Raw genomic sequence first — 20,616 nt, forward strand, 5'->3', positions numbered from 1 at the left:
GGTAAATTCCATCCTGTTAGAATCTGTTTCGAAGTTGCTGTTAAGAGCCCACTGTAACCAGGGAGCATCCCCCACAGTCCCCCCACAGAAGCAGATTCTCCCTTCTCTTCCAAGGGCTTGAGCTCCTTCCTCAGGGCTCCCGACTGGGGCTCTGCCTGTCACAGCCGTGCCCAGCACCAGGCGCACTCGGCCGTTCCTCTCCCATTTGGACGGTGCCAGCCCGAGGGGCAGGCTCTCGCAGGACGAGCGGAGGGCTGGCAGCTGCCCTGGCTCTTCCCGGGGTGGCAGTCAGGCCCCGGCACTGGTCTGGAGCCCCTCCAGGTTCTGACCTGTGGCCGCCGGTCCCAGAGAGTCAGGAGGAGAAGCCTTGGGGTCACTGCCTCCACTGGGCTGTGCTGGCTGTTTGCTCTGCAGCCTCAGAAGCTCTGTAACTTGAGGAAAAAGAAAACAATGATTTAGTGTTTGTTTTCAAGTATTAGATCTGGTTGAATTTTGTGTTTGTGGGGGGATTGTTCAGGGAAGAAGTACAGTCAAAGACCACTTGAAGCTTACAGGTGTAATGGAAGAACAAAAACTGGCCCATCATGACAGTTCTCACATTTCAACAGCAGAAAGAAGACTTTCCCCTATAGGTGGAGAGGGCAAAGGCCTTTAGAATTTCATTCGACCTGGAGAACGTGTACCTCAGATTTCCTGCAGGTTCCTCTCAAAGGTCACGGTCTACTTTGACTTGAGAGTTAGAAGATCTGTGTGGTGGTGTTTTTAATTTGATACAAATATTCTTTACTAGCTGAATGACTTTGTTTCTTTGACAGATGGTTGGCAGTGGCTGATAAACGACACCTTGAGAAATCTCCACCTCATTTCAAGTCACTCTCGACAACGTATAAAGGTGTGGGAAGCGAGGGCTCTCTGGCTTTTGCACTGTGTAGAAATATTTAAGTGTTTCAAAGGTCTCTGTGCATTATGAGTCCCTTTTGTAGACCAACATGATTGATAAAGGCCAGTAATTATATTTGGAATTCTGAATGATATTATTTATGTAATTTATGATCAGGACAACTAATGAAGCCATCATTGACCAGAATATTTAAATTTTTTATTATTGTTTCTAGTTTTATTAATTATATTTGCCTTCCAAACATGTTCCCTATTGGGTTGTAGAATGGGAGGTTGGATGCTCCTTTTGTGATGCTCACGTGTAGATGAGTGAACTGCTAGAATCATGACAGGATGTCAGTGTTAATCATGTCAAGTGAGCAAGAGTGTGTGGTGTGTGTCCCAGTCCCAGTGGCCACTACTGTCCTGCCTCAGGACAGGTGAACTTTGGACTAGCAGTATTGCAACCCCTACCCCTGTGCAGAGATAATAGCCTTGGTATTGATAACAACTAGGCTTTGATGTGGAGGATAAAGGAGTGGAAGTACATATTGGTCTTTCTTATAGCTTTCCAGCCTCCTGTGTCTCAGCTTTTCTGTTGGGTGAATAGAACATATCTTCAGTCCTCATCCCTTTTTTATAAGTAACTTTATCGTTCTGTAGAACCCAGGTACAGTTTACTAGTTGAAGTTGAGTTCTTCATGATCAGTGTCAGAATTCCTTTTAAAAACACATCCACAGTTGATTCACACCAGTTGTGATCGTGGTTTGGCCTGCTCCTCGATCTGTGTGAGGACACCCCTCCCCCAGCACCCCTGTTGGAGCTCCCTGATCTGAAGGAGCGCTGGGAAGAGTCGGGCTTCCCTGGTAGCTCAGTTGGTAAAGAATCCGCCTGTAATGCAGGAGACCCTGGTTCAGTCCCTGGGTTGGGAAGATCCCCTGGAGAAGGGAACTACCCACTCCAGTGTTCTGACCTGGAGAGTTCCATGGGCTCGTATGGCCCATCGGGTCACAAAGAGTCACACGTGACCGAGCGACTTCTATTTGGGAAGAGCACACGAATCCAGCATTTGCCCCGCGCAGTCTTTACGATGGAGAAAGGCTTAGGTGAGTCACTGTGGAGGCGACAGGAGGGGCCAAGGGCGTCTGTGTGGTGTGAACCCCCTCCTGCGCTTTGCCCCTGAGGCGCCCCAGCCTTGGGTCAGCCCTTCCTCTGTCCAGCCACTCCTGCTCCCAGCACTCCTGGGACCCCAACTCCACTCCATACTTCGTGGCTCACCTGGGGGGCCTTGCCACTCTGCTTCTGGTGTTTAACACACTTTTCCATCGTTACTTCAGCTGGGAAAGAATAAAATGCCACATTTCATCATTGCCTTTCCCATGGAAAGACGTGAAATTTGTACTATATGGAGGAAATAACTTTTATATCCAGTGTATTAGTTGCAGAGCATATTAAACTTATGACCACATCTGACTGACGATGATGACAGTGACCAGCAGACATACCAGAAAGGATGATGTCATTCAGTCTCTGGGTCTCTCAAACCAAGTCACTGGCCTGATCGCAGGGCCACCTGGCTGCTCCCTGACCAGGAGCCTGCAGCTCACCCATGTCTCCTCTGTTTCAGGAGGCGGCTGTGTCGGCCCTGGCTGCCCTCTGCAGCGAGTACCATGCCCGGGAGCCTGGGGAGGTGGAGGCTGCCGCGCAAGGTGAGTGGGTGTCTGCACTCAGCCCTGCATCCAGTGGGGCTGGGGGCTGGGTGGTTGTGGGGTGCCTGCCTCTCCTGCTGCAGTGTGGACGGGCCTGGAGGGTAGAGAGAGTGGGTGTCAGGCCCTGAGGACGCCGCCCCCTCCTCAGCCCATCCCATTCTCACCTGGAGCCCGATTTCTCTGAGGCCACGTGGGGTCCACTTTCCCAGATGTTACCACTTTACTGTAGAATCAACTCTTATTTCAGTAGTGTTTTCTTAAATTATGTTTTTAAGTCCACTTTCCCCTGATTTGGACTTTGGAGGTTCCCAGTACTGCAGTGGGGCTCCATGCCTCTGTGGGGACCTCTCTTTTGTCCTGTCCCTGGTCTTCCTCGGGGTCCAGCCTTCATTATCAGGACTGTCGTCCACACTCATTCCCCAGGCTCTGTCAGCTCAGACTTGTCCGCTTCTGCTGCCTCCCCACATCCTCCTGATTTTATGCTTTTTCCTTGGAGTCTGTTCATTCAGTGATTACTTCATTGACTTTTCTATTTCATGGTTAAGTGCATTTAGAATTTTTGTAACTCACAACAATGCTTTTCTGGCACATGTCCTTCATGTGTTAATAGCTTATGTGTTAATGTCTCCTCCCCCCATGAACAGTGTCGGTATAACTGTCTTGTGGCATGTCCTTGTGTCAGTTGGGTTTTCCAGAACCACCCTCTAAGCTGAAGTTTATCTGACACGTTACTTGGTCCTGTTTGTAGTGTCTAGTTCAGGAGTATTAGTTTCATATTAAAAAGCTTTGTATTTACATGTTATATGGCACTGTAGCTTTCCTTTGTATCATATTACAGAATATTATAGTTACTTCAAAAATACATGAAACACTTTAAAAATTATTCTAAGTATGGAAGAATCATGGGTTATTTTTCAGCCACTAAGTCTTGTCTCTTTGCCACCCCATAGATGGCAGCATGCCAGGCTTCCCTGTCCTTTACTATCTCTCAGAGTTTATTCAAACTCATGTCCACTGATTTAGTGATGCCATCCAACCATCTCATTTTCTGTCACCCCATTCTCCTGCTGCCTTCAGTCTTTCCCAGGATCAGAGTCTTTTCCAATGAGTTGACTCTTCATATCAGAGTATTGGTGGCCAGAGTATTGGAACTTCAGCTTTAGCATCAGTTCTTCCAGTGAATATTCGGGGTTGATTGCCTAAATTAGGATTAACTGATTTGATTTCCTTGCTGTCCTAGGGACTCTCGAGTCTTCTCCAGCACCGCAGTTCAAAAGCATCAGTTCTTCGGTGCTCAGCTTTCTTTATGGTCCAACTCTCACATCCATAGATGACTACTGGAAAAACCATAGCTTTGACTATACAGCCCTTTGTTAGCAAAGTGATATTTCTGTTTTTTAATATACCATCTAGGTTTATCATCACTTTTCTTCCAAGGAGCAAGTGTCTTTTAATTTCATGGCTGTAGTCACTCTCCGAAGTGATTTTTGGAGTCCAAGAAAATAAAGTCTGTCACTGTTTCCATTTTTTTCCCCATCTGTTTGCCATGACGTGATGGACCCAGATGCCATGATCTTAGTTTTTTGAATGTTGAGTTTTAAACCAGCTTTTTCACTCTCATCTTTCACCTTCGTCAAGAGGGTCTTTAGTTCCTCTTCACTTTCTGCCATTTGCATATCTGAGGTTGTTTATATTTCTCCCTGCTGTCTTGATTCCAGCTTGTAATTCATTCAGCCCAGCATTTCACATGATATACTCTGCATATAAATTAAATAAGCAGGGTGACTGTATGTAACCTTGACATACTCCTCTCCCAACTTTGTACCAGTCTATTCCATGTCCAGTTGTAACTGTGGCTTCTTGACCTGCATACAGGTTTCTCAGGAAGCAGGTAAGGTGATCTGGTTTTCCTCTCTCTTTAAGAATTTTCTGCAGTTTGTTGTGATCCACATAGTAAAAGGCTTTAGCATAGTTAGTGAAACAGATACAGATGTTTTTCTGGAATTCCCTTGCTTTTTCTATGATCCAGTGGATGTTGGCAATTTGATCTCTGGTTCCTCTGCCTTTTTAAAATCCAACTTGTACATCTGGAATCATGGATGCAGTAGTCTAAATCTACTTTTTGTGAATTTTTTCAAAAGTTAGAAAATACTTTGTCATTAGATCTTCTGATAGACTTTCTAAATTAGTGATGTTATACTGTGTCCTTGTACCATATGCAGTTTTGCATAAAGAGATAGCACAGTTGGTCCTCTGTATCTGCAGGTTCCACATCTAGAAAGAGGATTTTCATGTTTCAGCTGAAGTGTGTTATTGTAAGTTCCACCAAAGATGTCATTTTAGTGTCCGAGCAAGTGGAATTCCAGTTTTTTTTTTTCCTATCCTAATATATGAGGATCTAAGGTTTTCACGTACACATTATAGAAGTCTTGCTGTGTTGAAATGTAAGCAGTGATAACACGAACCTCTTTGGTTGTGGTAGGTAAAGAGTAAGGGTGTCTGGCCTTCCTTGATCTTCTGAGTTGCCTTTTCAGAGAATAGATCTGGTTTTTCCACTTTACTTCCTTGAATTCTTGAATCGCTTCAGGGCCCCCTTTCCTGTGAAAGTGAAAGTCACTCAATCCGTGTCCGACTCTTTGTGACCCCATGGACTATACAGTCCATGGAATTCTCCAGGCCAGAATACTGGAGTGGGCAGCCTTTCCCTTCTCCAGGGGATCTTCCCAACCCAGGGATGGAACCCTGGTCTCCCACATGGCGGGCGGATTGTTTACCAGCCGAGCCACAAGGGAAGCCCCCTTTTCCTGCGTCTCCTGGTCAAACCTCTGTTTCAGTTGCTCTCCAGTTCCCGCGACCGGCCTTTCCCGTGTGGGAAGGTCTGCTTTCCTAGCCCTGTGCGTGCTCTCAGCCTGACTGACTGCACTGCCCGTTTCTGCCCGACCGGCTGTGGGCGTCTTGTGCGGAGCGGCCCCGGCACCCCTGCTGCCCCTGAGCACCTAGCCCTGGGGCTCCCGCTCGGGACCACATTTGCTCTTGGTCTTTGAGGAAGTATCCTCATCTTCTGAGGAAGGCATTTGTGTTCTTAGTGAATAAAAAACAGAAGTTTGACTGTGTTGACTGTTGGTAAAACTGTTGGCAAAACTGTTGGCTTTATTTTCCCAGGAGTGAAATTGTGTATTAAAATTGCCTATGAAAATCTTACAAGCACCTACTGAAAACCTCTCTTCTTCAATCTGTTTGATTCACGCTGCTTTGAAAGCACGTCTGCTGTAGGCATCTAAGTGGCCCCTCCCTCCTTCCTTCAGCACTGTTTGCTCGTCTTCTGGCCTGTACTTGAGTATGTCTTGTGGATAATGGACAGCAGTGGTCATGCTCTGGTCCCTTCTTTTCAGAGGAGCTGGTGAAGCTGTATCTCTCCGAACTCCAGAGCCCTGAGGAGATGACTCGCTGTGGCTGTGCCCTGGCCTTGGGCGCCCTGCCGGCCTTCTTCCTGAAGGGCCGACTTGGGCAGGTGAGGCTGGCCTAGCAGGGCGGGGGTCGTGTGGGACCAGACATGTGAGCGGGGTATGTAGGCCAAAGGGATTCCCGCAGGCCAGCGTGTGCATCCATAAGAAAGGGGAGGGGAACACCCAGGGCAGCGAGTGGTCTTTGAGAGCCTGGTGAACATTCTAGCCTGAGGAGACTCGGGGGAGCTGACTCCTTGGCTGAGGAGGGAGCCTCAGCCTCCATGGAAATACACCTGGCCTTTACTTACCTGTAGTGTGCCATCCAACCTTTTCTGCATTAGGAGCAAAGTTTCCAGCCTCATCTGGGAAGGCTGCCCCCCCTGTGGCCACGTGAAGGGGCCTGGGCCTCCCACCCCAGAACTCCTCCGTGGGGAGGTGCCCTTTCTCCCTAGCACGGGGTCCTGTGCTCTGGCATGGCTGGGGGGGGGGGGGCGGGGTTCTGCTTGCCCTTGAGCTCCACTGTCCTCGGCCTGTCTCCTTTCAGGGGTGACCCGTCAGCTCCCCTCATACCCTGACTTAGGAGACCCTGCCGGCTTCAGCCCACCCAGCCCTGCCCCTTATGCTCCCCTTTCCCTCGACTCAAACGTCAGTCAGTCACGGTCCTGGCGGCCCACCTCCCAGCTGTCGCTGTGGCCAGGTGCCTGCACACACGTGCCCCTCACCTGTGTTGCCTTCCCCTGCCCCCAACACCTTGGGATCCAAGGCACCAGACCAACTTAGGTGTCAGGACGGGGAACAGACCATCCAAACCCTGCCCAGGGGCTTTTCTATTTGGAACACCTTGCATTTAGAACAGAACTGTCACTTCCAGAAGTAACTGGTGAAGATGTGAGAAGCTGGGCACTTTTGTGTGCCAAGGGCTCCAGCTCCAGGCAGGGAGTGGGAGGGAATGGCTGGCCTTGGGTGCGGGGTCTTGCCCTGGAGGGAGGAGGCAGACCGGCAGAGATTGCCTGAGTGCCAGTGATGGGGGTGTGGGTAGGAGGGTAGTTAGGAGCCAGCCGTGGGAAGGGCTGGAGGCACCCCTACCCCACTCGGGGCTCTGTGTGTTCTCCAGGGCATGTGGTCCACCTGGACAAGCCACCGGCCATGTTGTGCTGTGTTCTGGGTGCAGGGTGCCAGGCCAGGTCTCCACTTGCATGCACGGTGCATGCATCTTCAGGCTAGCAGGTCTGTCTTTGCTTTTCAGGTTCTAGCAGGCCTGAGGGCTGTTACCCACATTTCTCCCAAGGATGTGAGCTTTGCTGAGGCCAGGCGGGATGCCTTGAAGGCCATCTCTAGGTGAGCCCCGACGGTTTTTCTCCCCAAAGTCACTGTTCTCTCAAAAGCCAGCAACCGAGCATGAAGGGATGTTCACAGCAGTTTGTGTAAGAAGCCCTGTGTGTCAGGGGCTGAATCTATTTTGAGACAAACATTTTTCTTTTCTAGTTTCTTTTCAGAGGACTATCTGAGAACATGTCAACTCATAGAGGATCATTACAGTTTTGTCATAATTCTAATGACTACTTACACCGAGAGTGCACTTACCTCTGGGTTTTGAGGACAGTGGGCCTCTCAGGGACTGGGGCTAAGTGTTCTGCTCACGACCATGGCCCCCAGGTTGCCTGCGTGTAGGGAATGCTGACGTGTGTCACACACACACATCGGGAGGGGCTGCCCTTTCTCTGACGAGCCCCGTGGCGTGCCTTCTGTGGATGGCGGGGTAGGAGGGACCAGCCACAGACGGCGCCCTGTGTGCCCTTAAACTGTAGACACTAGAAGTGTGGCTTGGAGAAGAGTGTTGTTCAGCATTACGTTAGTGCGGGAGCATTACCGAGTCTGCTTCTGAGGTTATGGGTCTGTTCTGAGGGTATCTTGTCAGGAAAGACACATCCAGCCAAAATGATGAGAACGGCAGGAGAGCTTGCTTGGGATTCTCTGACGTTAGCTGGGCTTCACACGTTTTTAATTTTAGGATTTGCCAGACTGTCGGAGTGCGGGCAGAAGGGCCTCCGGACGAAGCTGTGTGCAGAGAGAACGTCTCCCAGATTTACTGCACGCTGCTGGACTGTCTGAAGGATTACACCACCGACAGCCGTGGGGATGTGGGGGCATGGTGAGGTGGTCGTGCCGTCCTCGTCCGCGGCTCTCCTCATGAGTGTCCCACCAAGGCCAGAGGTGGGGCGTCCATGTCGCTGCTCTGACCCAGGCTGGGCCCTTGATTCCCAGGGCAGTGTGGGCGACGGTGCTCTGACTGCGGCTGGGGTCCACGTGTCTGCCCGGGACACGGGGCCCCTCTTCCTGCTTTTGTGTGCCGTGTGGCTCTGCCGTGGTTCCCCTTCGTCCTTCCAGAGGGCGCTGCTGCAGAGCCATGGTCTCCATCTCGCCTGGTGTGGGCGGCTGCTCAGGGTCCGTTCTGACCGCGTGATGGCGCGTGCCGCCTCCTGGGTGGGGTGCTCGCTCCTTGGCGGGAGGGCGGTGCCCGGGCGTGTAGGGCCTGCGGCCCTGGTGATGTGGCCAGCAGCCTTTTTCGAGCCTCCTGCACGTTTCTCGCCCTCGGTCGAGGGCGCCTGAGCCCTAACGGTGACTGGTGGTCACGTAGCACCTGGGGCAGTAGGCTGGCTCCTCAACCCCTCCTTGTCTCTGCAGGGTCCGCGAGGCCGCCATGACCAGCCTGATGGACCTGACTCTCCTGCTGGGTCGGAACCAGCCAGAGCTGATCGAGGCCCCCCTGTGAGTCTGTTCTCCCCGTGTGGGGAGAGGGGCAGCCCGGGCCCTCCCTCCCGACACCAGGGCCCCTGCCCCTGGCTCGGCCTCTCCTGGGGTTCAGGCCTGTTGGAGGACAGCCAGCTCCTGACCTCAGGGCCCCTGCGCCTGCTGCCACTGGGGACTGGCCATCCTGTCCTCAGTCGGTTCCCCTGGGCTACCTCTGGGCACCTTGTTGGCCTGGGGTCACCATGCCCCCTCCATTGCTCTTGTTGTTGAGGCCCCTGAGGAGACCTGGGCTGGCTTCCTCGGCAGCCCCCCGGTCCAGTTCCTCTGGCTGCAGATGCCCCTTCCTCCATTTCTTCCCCTGCTGTGAGCCCATAGTCATGTCAGGCTCACTGCTTGACCTCCTACGCGGGCTTCAGAGCTGTCAGGTCCCGTCCCACCCGCCGCTGGGGTGGCCCAGGTGCCCGCTCTCGGGCTCCAGACGAGCTAAGCCTGCACTCTGGTCTGCAGCTGCCAGCGGCTCATGTGCTGCTTAGCCCAGCAGGCTAGCGAGAAGATCGACCGGTTCCGTGCGCACGCAGCCCGTGTGTTCCTGGCATTGCTCCACGCAGACAGCCCTGCCGTCCCCCATGTGCCTGCCCGGCCAGAGCTGGAGAGGCTCTTCCCCAGGTGCGGGGCCCAGCTCCGGGGGCGGGGGGACCGCCCTGTTCCCCGTGGGGCAGCCCATCCAGCTCATGCCCCTGTCTTGCAGGGCCGCCGTGGCCTCCGTGAACTGGGGCGCGCCCTCCCAGGCCTTCCCGCGCATGGCCCGCCTCCTGGGGCTGCCTGCCTACCGCTACCACGTGCTGCTGGGGCTGGCCGTGTCTGTGGGCGGCCTGACCGAGTCCACGGTGAGCAGGCGCCTGGGTGGGCGTCCCCGTGAGGGAGTGCTGCCTCCTTCCTTCAGGACCCTCTGCTGGGGGTGGGGGGGTGGTGTTCCCCTGACCTGACAGCACATGAGGCAGGAGCTTGGCAGCCCGGCTCCCTGGCTTTTGTTCGGGTCTGGATTCACTCCCCTGCACCGTGAGGGCCCCGCAGTTCCCCAGTCGGTCTCTCCAGGTTCCTGTTCCCTGCTTGTGTGTGTTGTTGGTGGTTCATTCTGTTCTGTTGTCGCCCCCGTGTGGGGACCCCCCCCCCCACCTCTCATCCATCCCTTGGCCCAGATTGAGTGGATTCGTGGTTTTCGTCACTCTGGAAGGTTGTCTGCCCGCCTTCCTGCTCGCTGTCCATCCTCGCAGCCTGCCTGCTTCTCTGAAGTTGCTCCGCTTTCTGCAGCTTTCTGTAGCCTGCTTGTTCCCTCCCACTGGTGAATATTTTGTCGTTGTTTTTCCGTCCTCAGTTGTGTCTGACTCTTTGCGACCCCCAAGGACTGCAGCACGCCAGGCTCCCCTGTCCTTCACTGTCTGCTGGAGCTTGCTCAAACACTTGAGTGTTTGGTGTTTCAGTAATTGTATATTACCAAACGTTCAGTTTGATCTGCAGTGTTTCTCGTGCGTTGTCCTTGCACATTCATCTCATGCTTGCGTTTTTCTTTAATGCTCATTGCCCCCTGTCCTGCGTTCTGTTTCATAGCCCGGAGTCTGCTGTCGGAGGGAGGCCTGCATCTGCTCTCTTGCTCTGCCGACTCTTCCCTGACGACTCACCTGTTGGGTGTTGGTTGTGTGATGGGGTTTGGTGTTATCCTGAGGGGAGGTGCCTTCGCTTTTGCTCCCCAGCAGCAGTGGTCGCCCAGATGCCAGGCATCTAAGTGGTGCTTCTTACAAATTTAGTGACACTGTGTGAGGGCTTGGGTTGCCTCCAGAACTATTTCCCTGATGGGGTGTCTGCACGCCCATGATGGGCTCCTCATGCCTGGCCTGGACAGCCTCTGCCGGATCCCCATGCTGGGTAGCAGATGTTTCAAGTCTGTCACACAGGCAGCCCGGGGGAGGGGGAGCTGGGAGCAGCCTGGTCTTGTGCCTCTTATGAGAGCACTTCTCTGTGTTGCAGGTTAGGTACTCAACACAGGGCCTCTTTGAGTACATGAAGGAGATTCAGAACGACCCGGCAGCCCTGGAGGACTTCGGCGGGACGCTTCTGCAGGTCTTTGAGGATAACCTTCTGAACGACAGGTGAGCACTGGTGCTCTCACAGTGATTTCTCAGACCCCCAGGGTCTCACTGCCCAGCAGGATTTTGTGGGGAGGTAAGGTGGGCACAGCCCAGCAAGGGCATGACCCAAGCACGCGTCCCCGGGTCTGGCCGTCAGCTCCCAGGCCCCTCACAGCCTGCACTCTGAGCCGGCTGTGTATGTTGGAAGTAAAATGCCAGAGGCTGTGAGCCCAGGAGAGTTTGTCAGGCTCTGGCCTGTGGTGCTTCCTGGTTGTACCTGCATACACATCGTTGCCATTGTTCCAACATGTGGCTCACACAACCGTGACCACCAGAATTGGAAAGCGACCGGTCTTCTCATCGTTTTTGCTGTAGCATTTTGTTAACTGCTTTTCCAAGAAGATGGAGTGTAGACCCCAAAGCCCTGACTGCAGACTTGGGGATGTTTCGTGCACCTTCTGAGAGGGCTGTTCCTGGACTCGGTGCTCGGCTGGCCCAGGGCGGCCGGGCAGCAGTCACTGTGGCTGGACTGCACACCCCTCACACAGGCCATGTTCTTGGGGAGCCATACAGTCTCAGCAAACAGGAACTCGACCCGGGGCGCTCTGCTCTTTCCGGGAGCAGCTCTCTGGAGGCGTAGATGATACCTAATGAGAGGCACATAAAGAGTGCAGTCTGAGTTTTGACTCATGTCAACAACCATGAAACAACCAAGCACATCTGTCACCCACAGTTTGCCTCCTGAGCCCCTGCCCCCACCCCTTGTGGCCCCCCAGGCCCAAGACAGCCACTCATCTGCTTTCTGTCACTCAGAAATCTGGGTGCCCACATCTTCACCATAGCTGGCCTGGTTGGTCCTTTCACTTCAGCTGATCTGACGGGGTGTGGTGTCTCGCTGTGGCTGTGATTTGCCTTCCCTGCTGACTCAGGGTGCTGGGCCTCTTCTTGGGCACTCGTTGGCTGTCTGCAGAGCATCTTTGGTCAGGTGTCTATCGGATCTTCTGACCTTTTTTTTTCTTTTACTGGGTGCTTGTTTTTAACCTGCCGCTGGAGTTTGAGGTTTTCTTACACACGTTGGACGAGTCCTCTGTGAGATGTGATTTGCACGTTTCCCCAGTCTCTAGCTTTGTCTTCCACACTCCTGACAGTCTCTCTGTTAAGGACAAACATTTTACAGTTTGATCAACTTGTTTGTATCCTTGTTCCTTTATGAATTGTGTTTTTTTTTGTCATCATATCTAAGAAACTTCTGCCTGAATCAAGGCTACACGACTGTCTCTTACGTTTTCTCCTAGACATTTCGTAGTTTGAGTGTTCCGTTCAGACCTCGGGTCTGTGTGGGGTTGGTGTCTGTGTCCCAGTTTTGCCTGTGGACGCCCTGGTGCTCCACGTGTGGGAAAGACTGCCCTTCCCACTGCGTTGCTTTTGCATCATTCTCAGAAATGGTGGGTGTGCAGCCCACCTTGGGACTTTTCTGTTCCTGGACGTATTTGCTTGTCTTCACACCAGGATCACACGGTTTTGATCACTTGAGCTCTGCCACGATTATGTAAATGAAGCTGTGCTAGCTCTCCAGGTCCGTGAGTTCTTCCTATAGCTGTGTGGGCTTGCCTTCATCCTTGGTGTTTGCACATTAGCCTTAGAACTGGCTTGTTGTTTCTGCACGTCCTGCCAGGATGTTGGTTGGGGTTGAGATGCTGGCCGTGCAGGGAGGGCCTGCGTGTCAGCAGCACTGTTTCCTGAGTACGCCGGTCTGCCCCTCCACTGTTCTGACGCCTGGTGTCTCACACTTGCCTTCCCCGCAGGGTGTCCGTGCCGCTGCTCAAGACGCTGGACCAGATGCTGGCCAACGGGTGCTTCGACATCTTCACTGCCCAGGAGGAGTGAGTGTTCCCTGTGTTCTGTGTTCAGTGTTGCCTCAGTGGTTCAGCCTTGGGCTCACCTTTTAGAGAACTGTTGATCAGATCCAGAGATCAGGCTTCTGGGAGATAGTTTCCTGGTATGTTCAGGGTCAGCTTTTATATACATTCTAAGAGCCACCAAGAAGCATCAGCTGATCCCATGGGGGTTGGGAGCTCCTGCTGTCCGGACGGGAAACAACAGGTGGGGCGTTGCCCCCAATGGGGGCCTGCAGTCAGCACAGTGGTGGGCGGTGGACTGGATGGTTGAACGGGGGTCACAGAGGGCCTGTGATGGTCACAGTGCTGGGACCTGGTCCAGGTGAAGAGCCCACCTCAGACAGAGCGGGGCCACTGGGAGGCCGGTGGGGTGAGCGCAGGAAGCGGATCCGTGAGGCCACTTCCGTCTCCGCTGGGCTCAGGGCTGCTCAGCTGCCGAGCACAGGGCATTGCTGCTGCGGCGCTGGCCTGCCCATCTGCAGCTCTGGCATCTGGGGTTCATTTTCTCCCACTCCTGAGGTCTCTGCTCTTGGTCACTTGATCTCAGAGCTCCCCCTAGGCTGATGGTGACCCCTAGGTTGAGGGTCCTATTTCTGGGGGTTCTTCCACAGCCAGGGCAGCATCTTCGTGCTGAGCAGGGCTCGGGTGAATCCTTCGGGCCCTCTGGCCTGCAATTTGAAAAAGTGGGTTCTGCCCAGGCCCCCTCTGTGTGCCCGCCACATCCCCTCCGCAGGCAGGGAGCTGGGCGGTTGCAGGCTCACATCCTTTGCCGCTCATGCCTCAGTGGTCCTGTCCTCTGCAGTCTGCTGTCTTATGAGTTTTGTTCACTGTCAGTTCTTCCAGTTGGGAGTGGATCTGTTTGGTCGCTCTTCTCCGTCTTCGCTGAGACTCTCAAGTGCTCTTTTAACATTGAAGGGTTTCTCCTTTAATTTGTTGGTGGCGCATCCCAGCGTGTTTCTTACACCTCCTGTCAGAGCAGTAGCCTGTGCATGCATGGGCTGTGCCCACTGGTTGTGGGATGTGATCTTTGTGTATATTGCACGACTGTACTTGCCAAGTGTTCTATTTCAGATCTTAATTTATTTTCCTGCTTTGAAATTTTCAGAATGAAATGGTAGGAGAAAGTAGCACTCCAAGTTGTCAGGCTCATCTCCAGCTGGGGGGTTCGTGGCTGCTGGTGCTGGAGGGGAGCAGCTTGCCAGCAGATCACTGTGGGCCTGAGGGCACAAGGCAGCCGAGGAGGCCTGTGAGCTCCTGGGCTGGCCCCTGGGAGGGCGCGGTGGTTCTCAGACAGGAAGGCTGGCTGGAGCCGCTGTGGACCAGAGAGGCCTGGAGGTTGAGTTGGCTCTCCTAGCAGGTCAGGATGCTGTAACAAGTATCACAGCCCGGGTGGTTGAACACCAGAAACTCATTCCTCCCAGTGCCGAAGGTTGGATGTCCAAGTCCAGCAGAGGGGCGTGGTTTTCCTGTGTCTTCAAGTGGCAGAGAGACCACCTAGAGACCACGTCTTCTCTTAGCCCACTGATCCCCTATGAACTCCATGTCAGCCTCCCAAGGCCCCACCTCCTAATATCCTCACATTCCAAATTAGAATTTCAACATAGTAGACATGAACATTTGGTTCATAGCAGAAATGTTTGGTTTAAGGTGCTTATAGCGCTTGTCCAGAAGAGATGGATTGTCAAGGCTGGAACTCAGTAGAAAGTCCTCAGTAAACAGGTAGTGTGTGCTCTCATGAGGTCACGGGGTGGGGCGGCGGGGGCAGGTGTAGACAAGTGGCTGGGGTAGGACCGTGGATGAGCAGGGCCTTGGCAGAGCCTTAGGGGTGCCCCGCTGTTAGGGAGAGGGGAGCAGAGGGAGCAGATACACCAGGAAGAAGGTGAGCTGGGGAGCAGCCATGTAGGCTGAGACAGGTGGGACCGCAGCGTCCAGAGCCAGCCTGGGGCTGCGGCTCTGCTGGAGGGGAGCGCGGTCCTCTCGTGGCCGCCCTCGCTGGTCGTGGCCGCCCTCGCTGGTCGTGGCCGCCCTCGCTGGTCGTGGCCGCCTGGCCCCATGCTCTCCTCGGGCAGGCAGAACTGGGGGCCGGGGGATGCCTCCAGTCCCTCCTTGGCCCTCCAGGAACCTGGACCCAGGAGTCCGTGGGACCCGGTCACGGCGCGGTCGTCCTCTGATCCTGGCTTGAGCCTGGTGCTGCCGTGGCACATGGCGGCTGGGCTCGCAGTGGAGTTGGGGTTCTGGGTGTTCCTGTTACTTGGAGGCCCCACCAGGGCTTGGCCTGCCCTCCTGTTGCGGGGCTGTGAGGACAGGGCGGAGCCGTGGGGATGGTGTCCTGTGTCGCGCACACAGGACAGTGGGTCTCTGTCCCCTGCTGCGCTTGAGAAGGGGCCGGCTGCGTGCCCTGGTGGGCACCCCCACGGTGAGTTGTCTTTGGGGGCCGCCATTGGCAGATGCTCCCCAGAAGCCTGCCTCCAGGTCCTCTGCTTTCCTTTCAGTCACCCCTTCTGTGTGAAGCTGCTTGCGCTTTGTAAGGAAGAGATCAAGAAGTCCAAAGACGTCCAGAAACTGCGGTCGAGCATCGCAGTGTGAGTTCCAAGGAACTTGTTAAGGCAGGAGGGGGAGAGGCCAGCCCAGCAGCTGACAGCACAGGGTTGCGGGTGTTAGTTCTGATGGTCCCGTGTTCCTGGTGGAGCAGGGGGCCCTGCCACACCCTGCCCAACCTTGGACCAGCCTCCTAGACAGGTCAGTGGGCACTGGGTCAGGGAGCCTTGTCATAGAACGAGACTCGATTCCCTGACACTGGAGGTCTGGACGCCCCACCGATAGAAAGTGATGCTGAACCTGGGCTGCCTCCCTGCAGGGAGATGGCCCTGAGGCCTGGGGGTCCTCACAGGTAGAACCTGGGTCCCCTCTCGCCCTGGGAAGTGAAGGTGTGGGGCATCCTGGGTCACTCACTGGAGTGTGGGGTCCCTGCAGGTTCTGTGGGCTGGTGCAGTTCCCCGGAGATGTGAGGAGGAAGGTCCTCCTGCAGCTCTTCCTCCTGCTCTGCCACCCCTTCCCCGTGGTGAGTGTCTGAGCCCCGGGTCCCATCTGTGGACACCGGGGCCCAGTGTCCCGGCCCCCACATTGGTGCTGGGGCCTGACGCTTCCTGGTGTTGGCAAGAGTGGACCTCAGTGGAGGGCGGGCCTCGTCATGGTGGGCGGGGCGTCCTGGGCCTGGTGGATGCGGCAGCTGCAGTGTGATGGTTGAGCTTGGCCCCTGGGGGCGAGTCCTGATGTTCCCCCGGAGCCCCAGGCAATGGGCCCGGGGGCCAGGGAAACGCCCGCACTCAGGGGGACCCCTGCCCCCTGGGATCCTGGCCGCAGGTGCGCCTGGGTGCCCCACCGAGAGTGGGTGTGGAAGGCCCAAGCTGAGTGGCTTTACCCCCACCTGGGGCAACACCTGCCCCACAGCCCCCACCGCAGAGTCAGGTTCCTGGGAAGTCTTTTCTTCCTTTGGCAGATGAGATACCCAAACGTGACATCTTCCTAGTGGGGGTCACTGGATGCCCCTTTCCCCATGATCAGAAATGCAGGTTCTCAGGCCCTGACCTGCTGGCCAGGCCCCCTGGGGTGGGCCTGGGGGTTCTGAGAGCACCTGTTCCATGGAGTAAGTCCCCACCAGGCACAGTAGACAAGAAAACGAGTGAGAGGACTGCCCTGACACAGGGCAGGCTTTAACGCAGCATTTCAGCGAGGACATGTTGGAAGCTGTGCGGCCTCCTCTTGACAAGGGCCACCGGGGGGCGTGGGGGAGTGGGGCGGCTGTGGTGGTTGGGTCCACGGATCCTGAGTGGGGTCCAAGGTCAGCTCCTCTTAGCTATCTGCCCAGCCAGCCTTTCCTGGTTTCCTGGGACTCTGGGCCTTCAGGAGCTGCCTGGCCCCTGTCCCTGCTCCCAGGCAGGGTCCCATCAGCTCTGCTCTCGGTCCCACCAGATTCGGAAGAACACGGCCAGCCAGGTGTATGAGATGGTGCTGACCTACGACGTGGTGCCTGCCGCCGTCCTGGACGAGGTCATGGCTGTGCTCAGCAGCACAGCCTGGTGAGTGTGGCCCGGCCTTCCCCTGGGAGCGCGGCGGGCGCAGCGCCTCAGCGAGTGGGACCCCCGGAGCGTGTCGGGGTCTCTCCCAAAAGCCTCCGGAGGTTAGAGGAAAGAGGGGCTCCAGCCCTCGGCTCAGCTCTGGGTTACGAGGAGGCAGTGGTGTCTGGCCGACCCCTCCTCACCCACGTGTCTGCGTTTCTGTCGCGCAGGCTCACTTCCTCACACCCAAGAGGATGAGGGAAGAAAGGGAGCCTCCTGGGGTGTTTAGCTTGGAAGAGTTTTGAAGTGAAATTATTTTTTCCCAAATACCTTTTTTTTTCCCCAAATACCATTTTTTTAAAGTGAGAAGTTGGGTTCTGAGTACAGATTGGTTAGAGGCTAACTTCTTATTTCTCTGTGGCCACTTTTCCATTGATCATGTCATGGCTCTGGGCACCCTTTCTGCAGTTTATTGGGGTTGAAATCACTTGAGAACGGCAGCTCCTGCCCCCTGAACTATGGCGTCAGACATGCAGGGAGGTGTGGTGTGGCAGATAGTGTCTCCCTCCGTGGGGACGCACCACGTGTGTCAGCCGTGGCCCCGAGGAGAGAAGGAGCCTCCAGGCCCCAACTCTTTTCAGAGGAGGGCCGTCCACTGGCCTTTGCTCACTTTTATTGGAAAAGGCCACATGTGGACATGTTCAGAAATCAGACAGACTGAGGGAGCCAGGAAGAATATCTCCCTCCCACCCCAGATACTCACTTCCCTCCTAGGCACCCAGGGCTGCCTCATGTTCAAAGTCAGGGCTGCAGGTTTGTTTTAAGCAGTTTCCTGCCATCTCTGTTGGCTCCTTGACTCTTGATGGGTTTGGATGACAGGTTTGAAAGAGGGGTGTTGAGTGGAGCAAGGAGGCGCTGAAGGAGAAGCAGGGAAGGGGTGGCTCATGAGCATGGGTTCAGCAGGCAGCACCGAAGGATGACATGTGGGTGACGCTTGTCCCGTTCCAGGCACCGCACACATGCACATGCTCACACATACGTGTGCACCCTCAGGCACTTGCACATGCTCCTTCAAGGTGCCACTCTCCGCATCCCCATTTTGGGCACAGAACCAAAGGTCAGAGGTTACTCAGGCAGCAGCTGGCTCAGGCAGCAGCAGTGAGGGGCCCCCAGGACTGGTTCCGTCCAGGTCAGTTCACTCTGCTTATGAGGGAGGGACATGCAGAATATCCTCACATGGACCTCCCTCAAAACAGTGACGTTCCTGTGGGGTCGAGCCCTGCACACTGAGACTGAGTGTCGATGCGGCTCCCGCCCCGCCTGCCCTGAAGAACGGCAGGGCCTCTGGTTTTAGGGCCTCGTTGAGGTTTCCTCGGGAGATGCTTGTCTCCAGGAGGAGGGCGTTCCAGTGAACATGCTGCAGGCCCCGCGATGAAAATTCCAGAGCAGAAAGCATGGCCCCAGGAGACGGGACGCCTCTGCTCTGCAAGCCGCTGGAGAGGACACGTCTGTCTGATGTTGTCAGTGATAACAGCACAGAGGCCCTGCCCTCCATGCTTGAGGACAGTGAAGGGAGGGCGACGTGAAGCCAGCAGCGCCCGGCGGGCCCCAGGGTCCCCTGAACTCCCCACACCTGCCTTCCTCCTCTCACAGTCCAGGGCAGAGGGGAACCTGTCCCGTAACTTAATTCCTTTGTTAAAAAATTACAGAGGATTTAAGGATAACCTTTTTTTTTCTTATTACAAAAGAAAAACATGCCCAGTTTTATGGTGTTGCTAAATTTTTATTTTTAATGAAAGTTGTAAGTAAACAGCTTTCAAAGTGAAATAAAACCCATCTGTGCCCTGGCCCCCATCTCCCTGCTGTCTTGGTGTTTCCTGGCTCTGGCTCCTGGGCGGGGCTCCCTGTTTGGGGGAGCTTATCCTCTGGGGTTCCCTGAGAAAGCATTCAGGAGCAGGGCCTTGTGCAAGTGCAGGTGAGGCATCCTTTTCCCTGATCTCTACCTCATCTCGGGCGTTGGGGTTTCTGCACACCCGCCAGGAAGATCTCCCCATGACTGACGCTGCTCCCCGCCTTCTCCTCCCAGGGACTCCGAGCTCCTGGTCGTGAGAGCCCAGCGGAACCGCCTCTGTGACCTTCTGGGCGTGCCTAGGCCGCAGCTGGTCCCCAAGGTATCCCCTGCCCCTCAGGCCACCTGGGGGACCTGGGTTCCCTTCCTTGTGAGACCTCCAGACATGGTTCTGTGAGCTCCTGTTCTGAGCTCCAGGGTCTAGAACATTCCAGGCTGAGTCGCACGTTCCATGTCGATCCCTTTCAGGACCCTAGGAGGTAGCACCGCAGGCCTGTGGGATGGGGGCAGAGCTGAGGCCCACCCTCTCCTCTCCTACCTGTCCCCCACCCCACTGGATGAGCCCACCCTGTGCCTGTCCTAGCCTCTCCCCTGAGCCCTGGGCCGTCCTGAGCGATGGGAGGTGTTCCTGCCGCTGCCCCCCCGCCAGGCATGTCTCCTGTGTCCTGTGGCGTGTCAGCACCCAGGACTGGCCCACCAAGCACCCCAGTCTCTCGCCCTTGGAGCAGCACAGCAAGCCTTCCGCTGTGTCCGCTGCCCCCTGGACACCCGTCCAACTCCGGGACTTTGTCCCACCCAGGGCCGGCTGCCGTCCAGCCGCCGAGGTCGCCATCCTTCCTGGCCTGCGTGCCCCGTAGCTGCGGTTTCCTGACATTGAGGGCTCCGAGCTGCTCTTGCAGCTAGTGTGTCTTTGGGAGACTTGAGACTATTCTGTGTGTTCCTGGCAGAGAGTCAGGGCTCTGTTTCTTAGTCTGTGGGCCCTGCAGGAGCTGAGACCCTGGGGAGGGGCGTGCCCTCCTCCTGTCCCCATCAGCTGTGTCCCTCTGACCTTGGGCGTGAACCCTGGCTCTGGAGAGATGGTTGAGGAAGGACGTGTGTGCAGGAGAGCATGGTGTCGAAGCTCTAGGTCTCCACGCGCCCCAGTGTTTGCCCTGACCACCCCAGGCGTGCGCCTCGGGCTGCTGGGGCACCAGTTCCCGTTTCCGGTGGACTCGCCAGGCAGAGGACTCAGGTGGGCAGTGCTGACAGCAGACTCCAGAGTGACCGGTGCTCCCCCGCACGCGCTCAGGGCTGTGTGGCTGTCCGCGATGGGCATTCCCTGGTTTCCCTGGTGATGGGAACGTGACCTCGTCTGAGATCTGAGGTGTTTGGACATTGTCTTTCCTTGCATGTCAGACCTCTTGTGTTCTCTCCAGGTTGCCCGTCTTTCTCTGCTTTTGTCTTCAGGGGCCTTTTTCTAGACGTGTGTCTCCTCCTCCAGGGACGACCTTCTCATCCTTCGACTTAACATGGTCCTGCTTGGGTATCTCGACCTCCTCCAGGGTTGACAGTCTTTTTCCTAAGAGCTTTGATGTATTATTTTCTACGTTTGGACTTACGATCTGCTTAATCAGTCCCCTCATCAGGCCACACGCGTGGCCCTGTTCCCAGACTGTCTATCCGTGAGCCAGCCAGCCTGCAGCCACAGAGGCAGCTCTCAGTCCTCAAGATGCGGGAGGGGTCTGGGATCTCACAGTGGGTCCTGGTGTCCAGTTACCTCAGTCTCACAATTCTTTTTTCTTCATGGTCGTCTTCTCTTCCCAGCCCTTGGGTTCCCACCACACCTGTAGGATAGACTTACTGGGAGTTTGGCCGAGGTTGCCTGCAGCCTGAAGTGACGTTGAGAAGTGATGTTAGGTG

At 55.4% G+C, this 20,616-nt stretch overlaps 2 protein-coding genes across 4 annotated transcripts in view; one reads left to right on the forward strand and one right to left on the reverse strand.

Annotated features, from left to right (window-relative positions):
- Window positions 1-20,616, forward strand: part of TBCD (tubulin folding cofactor D) — a 142,582-nt gene that overhangs the window by 119,603 nt on the left and 2,363 nt on the right. The window contains exons 25-38 of the mRNA XM_020907279.2: window positions 816-892; window positions 2,508-2,589; window positions 5,982-6,100; window positions 7,282-7,373; window positions 8,047-8,187; window positions 8,721-8,804; window positions 9,294-9,452; window positions 9,535-9,673; window positions 10,812-10,933; window positions 12,718-12,795; window positions 15,303-15,392; window positions 15,784-15,871; window positions 16,783-16,889; window positions 18,955-19,039. Of these exons, the coding sequence (XP_020762938.2) occupies window positions 816-892; window positions 2,508-2,589; window positions 5,982-6,100; window positions 7,282-7,373; window positions 8,047-8,187; window positions 8,721-8,804; window positions 9,294-9,452; window positions 9,535-9,673; window positions 10,812-10,933; window positions 12,718-12,795; window positions 15,303-15,392; window positions 15,784-15,871; window positions 16,783-16,889; window positions 18,955-19,039 (1,463 nt within the window). The remainder of the gene's footprint in view (window positions 1-815; window positions 893-2,507; window positions 2,590-5,981; window positions 6,101-7,281; window positions 7,374-8,046; window positions 8,188-8,720; window positions 8,805-9,293; window positions 9,453-9,534; window positions 9,674-10,811; window positions 10,934-12,717; window positions 12,796-15,302; window positions 15,393-15,783; window positions 15,872-16,782; window positions 16,890-18,954; window positions 19,040-20,616) is intronic.
- The window catches only part of B3GNTL1 (UDP-GlcNAc:betaGal beta-1,3-N-acetylglucosaminyltransferase like 1), a 128,128-nt gene that overhangs the window by 168 nt on the left and 107,344 nt on the right, over window positions 1-20,616 (reverse strand). The window contains exons 13-14 of one of the 3 annotated variants that reach the window (XR_011492411.1): window positions 7,620-11,559; window positions 330-431 (exon numbers count right to left, since the gene is read on the reverse strand). The gene's annotated coding sequence lies outside the window, so the exon portion shown is untranslated. Of the gene's footprint in view, window positions 1-329; window positions 432-7,619; window positions 11,560-16,888; window positions 17,784-18,630; window positions 19,211-20,616 lie in introns of those variants that run through there. The other 2 variants (XM_070479755.1, XM_020907285.2) reach the window with 2 other exon arrangements.

Source organism: Odocoileus virginianus, chromosome 17 (genome assembly GCF_023699985.2).
Source record: "Odocoileus virginianus isolate 20LAN1187 ecotype Illinois chromosome 17, Ovbor_1.2, whole genome shotgun sequence".
NCBI classification, from domain to species: Eukaryota; Metazoa; Chordata; class Mammalia; order Artiodactyla; family Cervidae; genus Odocoileus; species Odocoileus virginianus.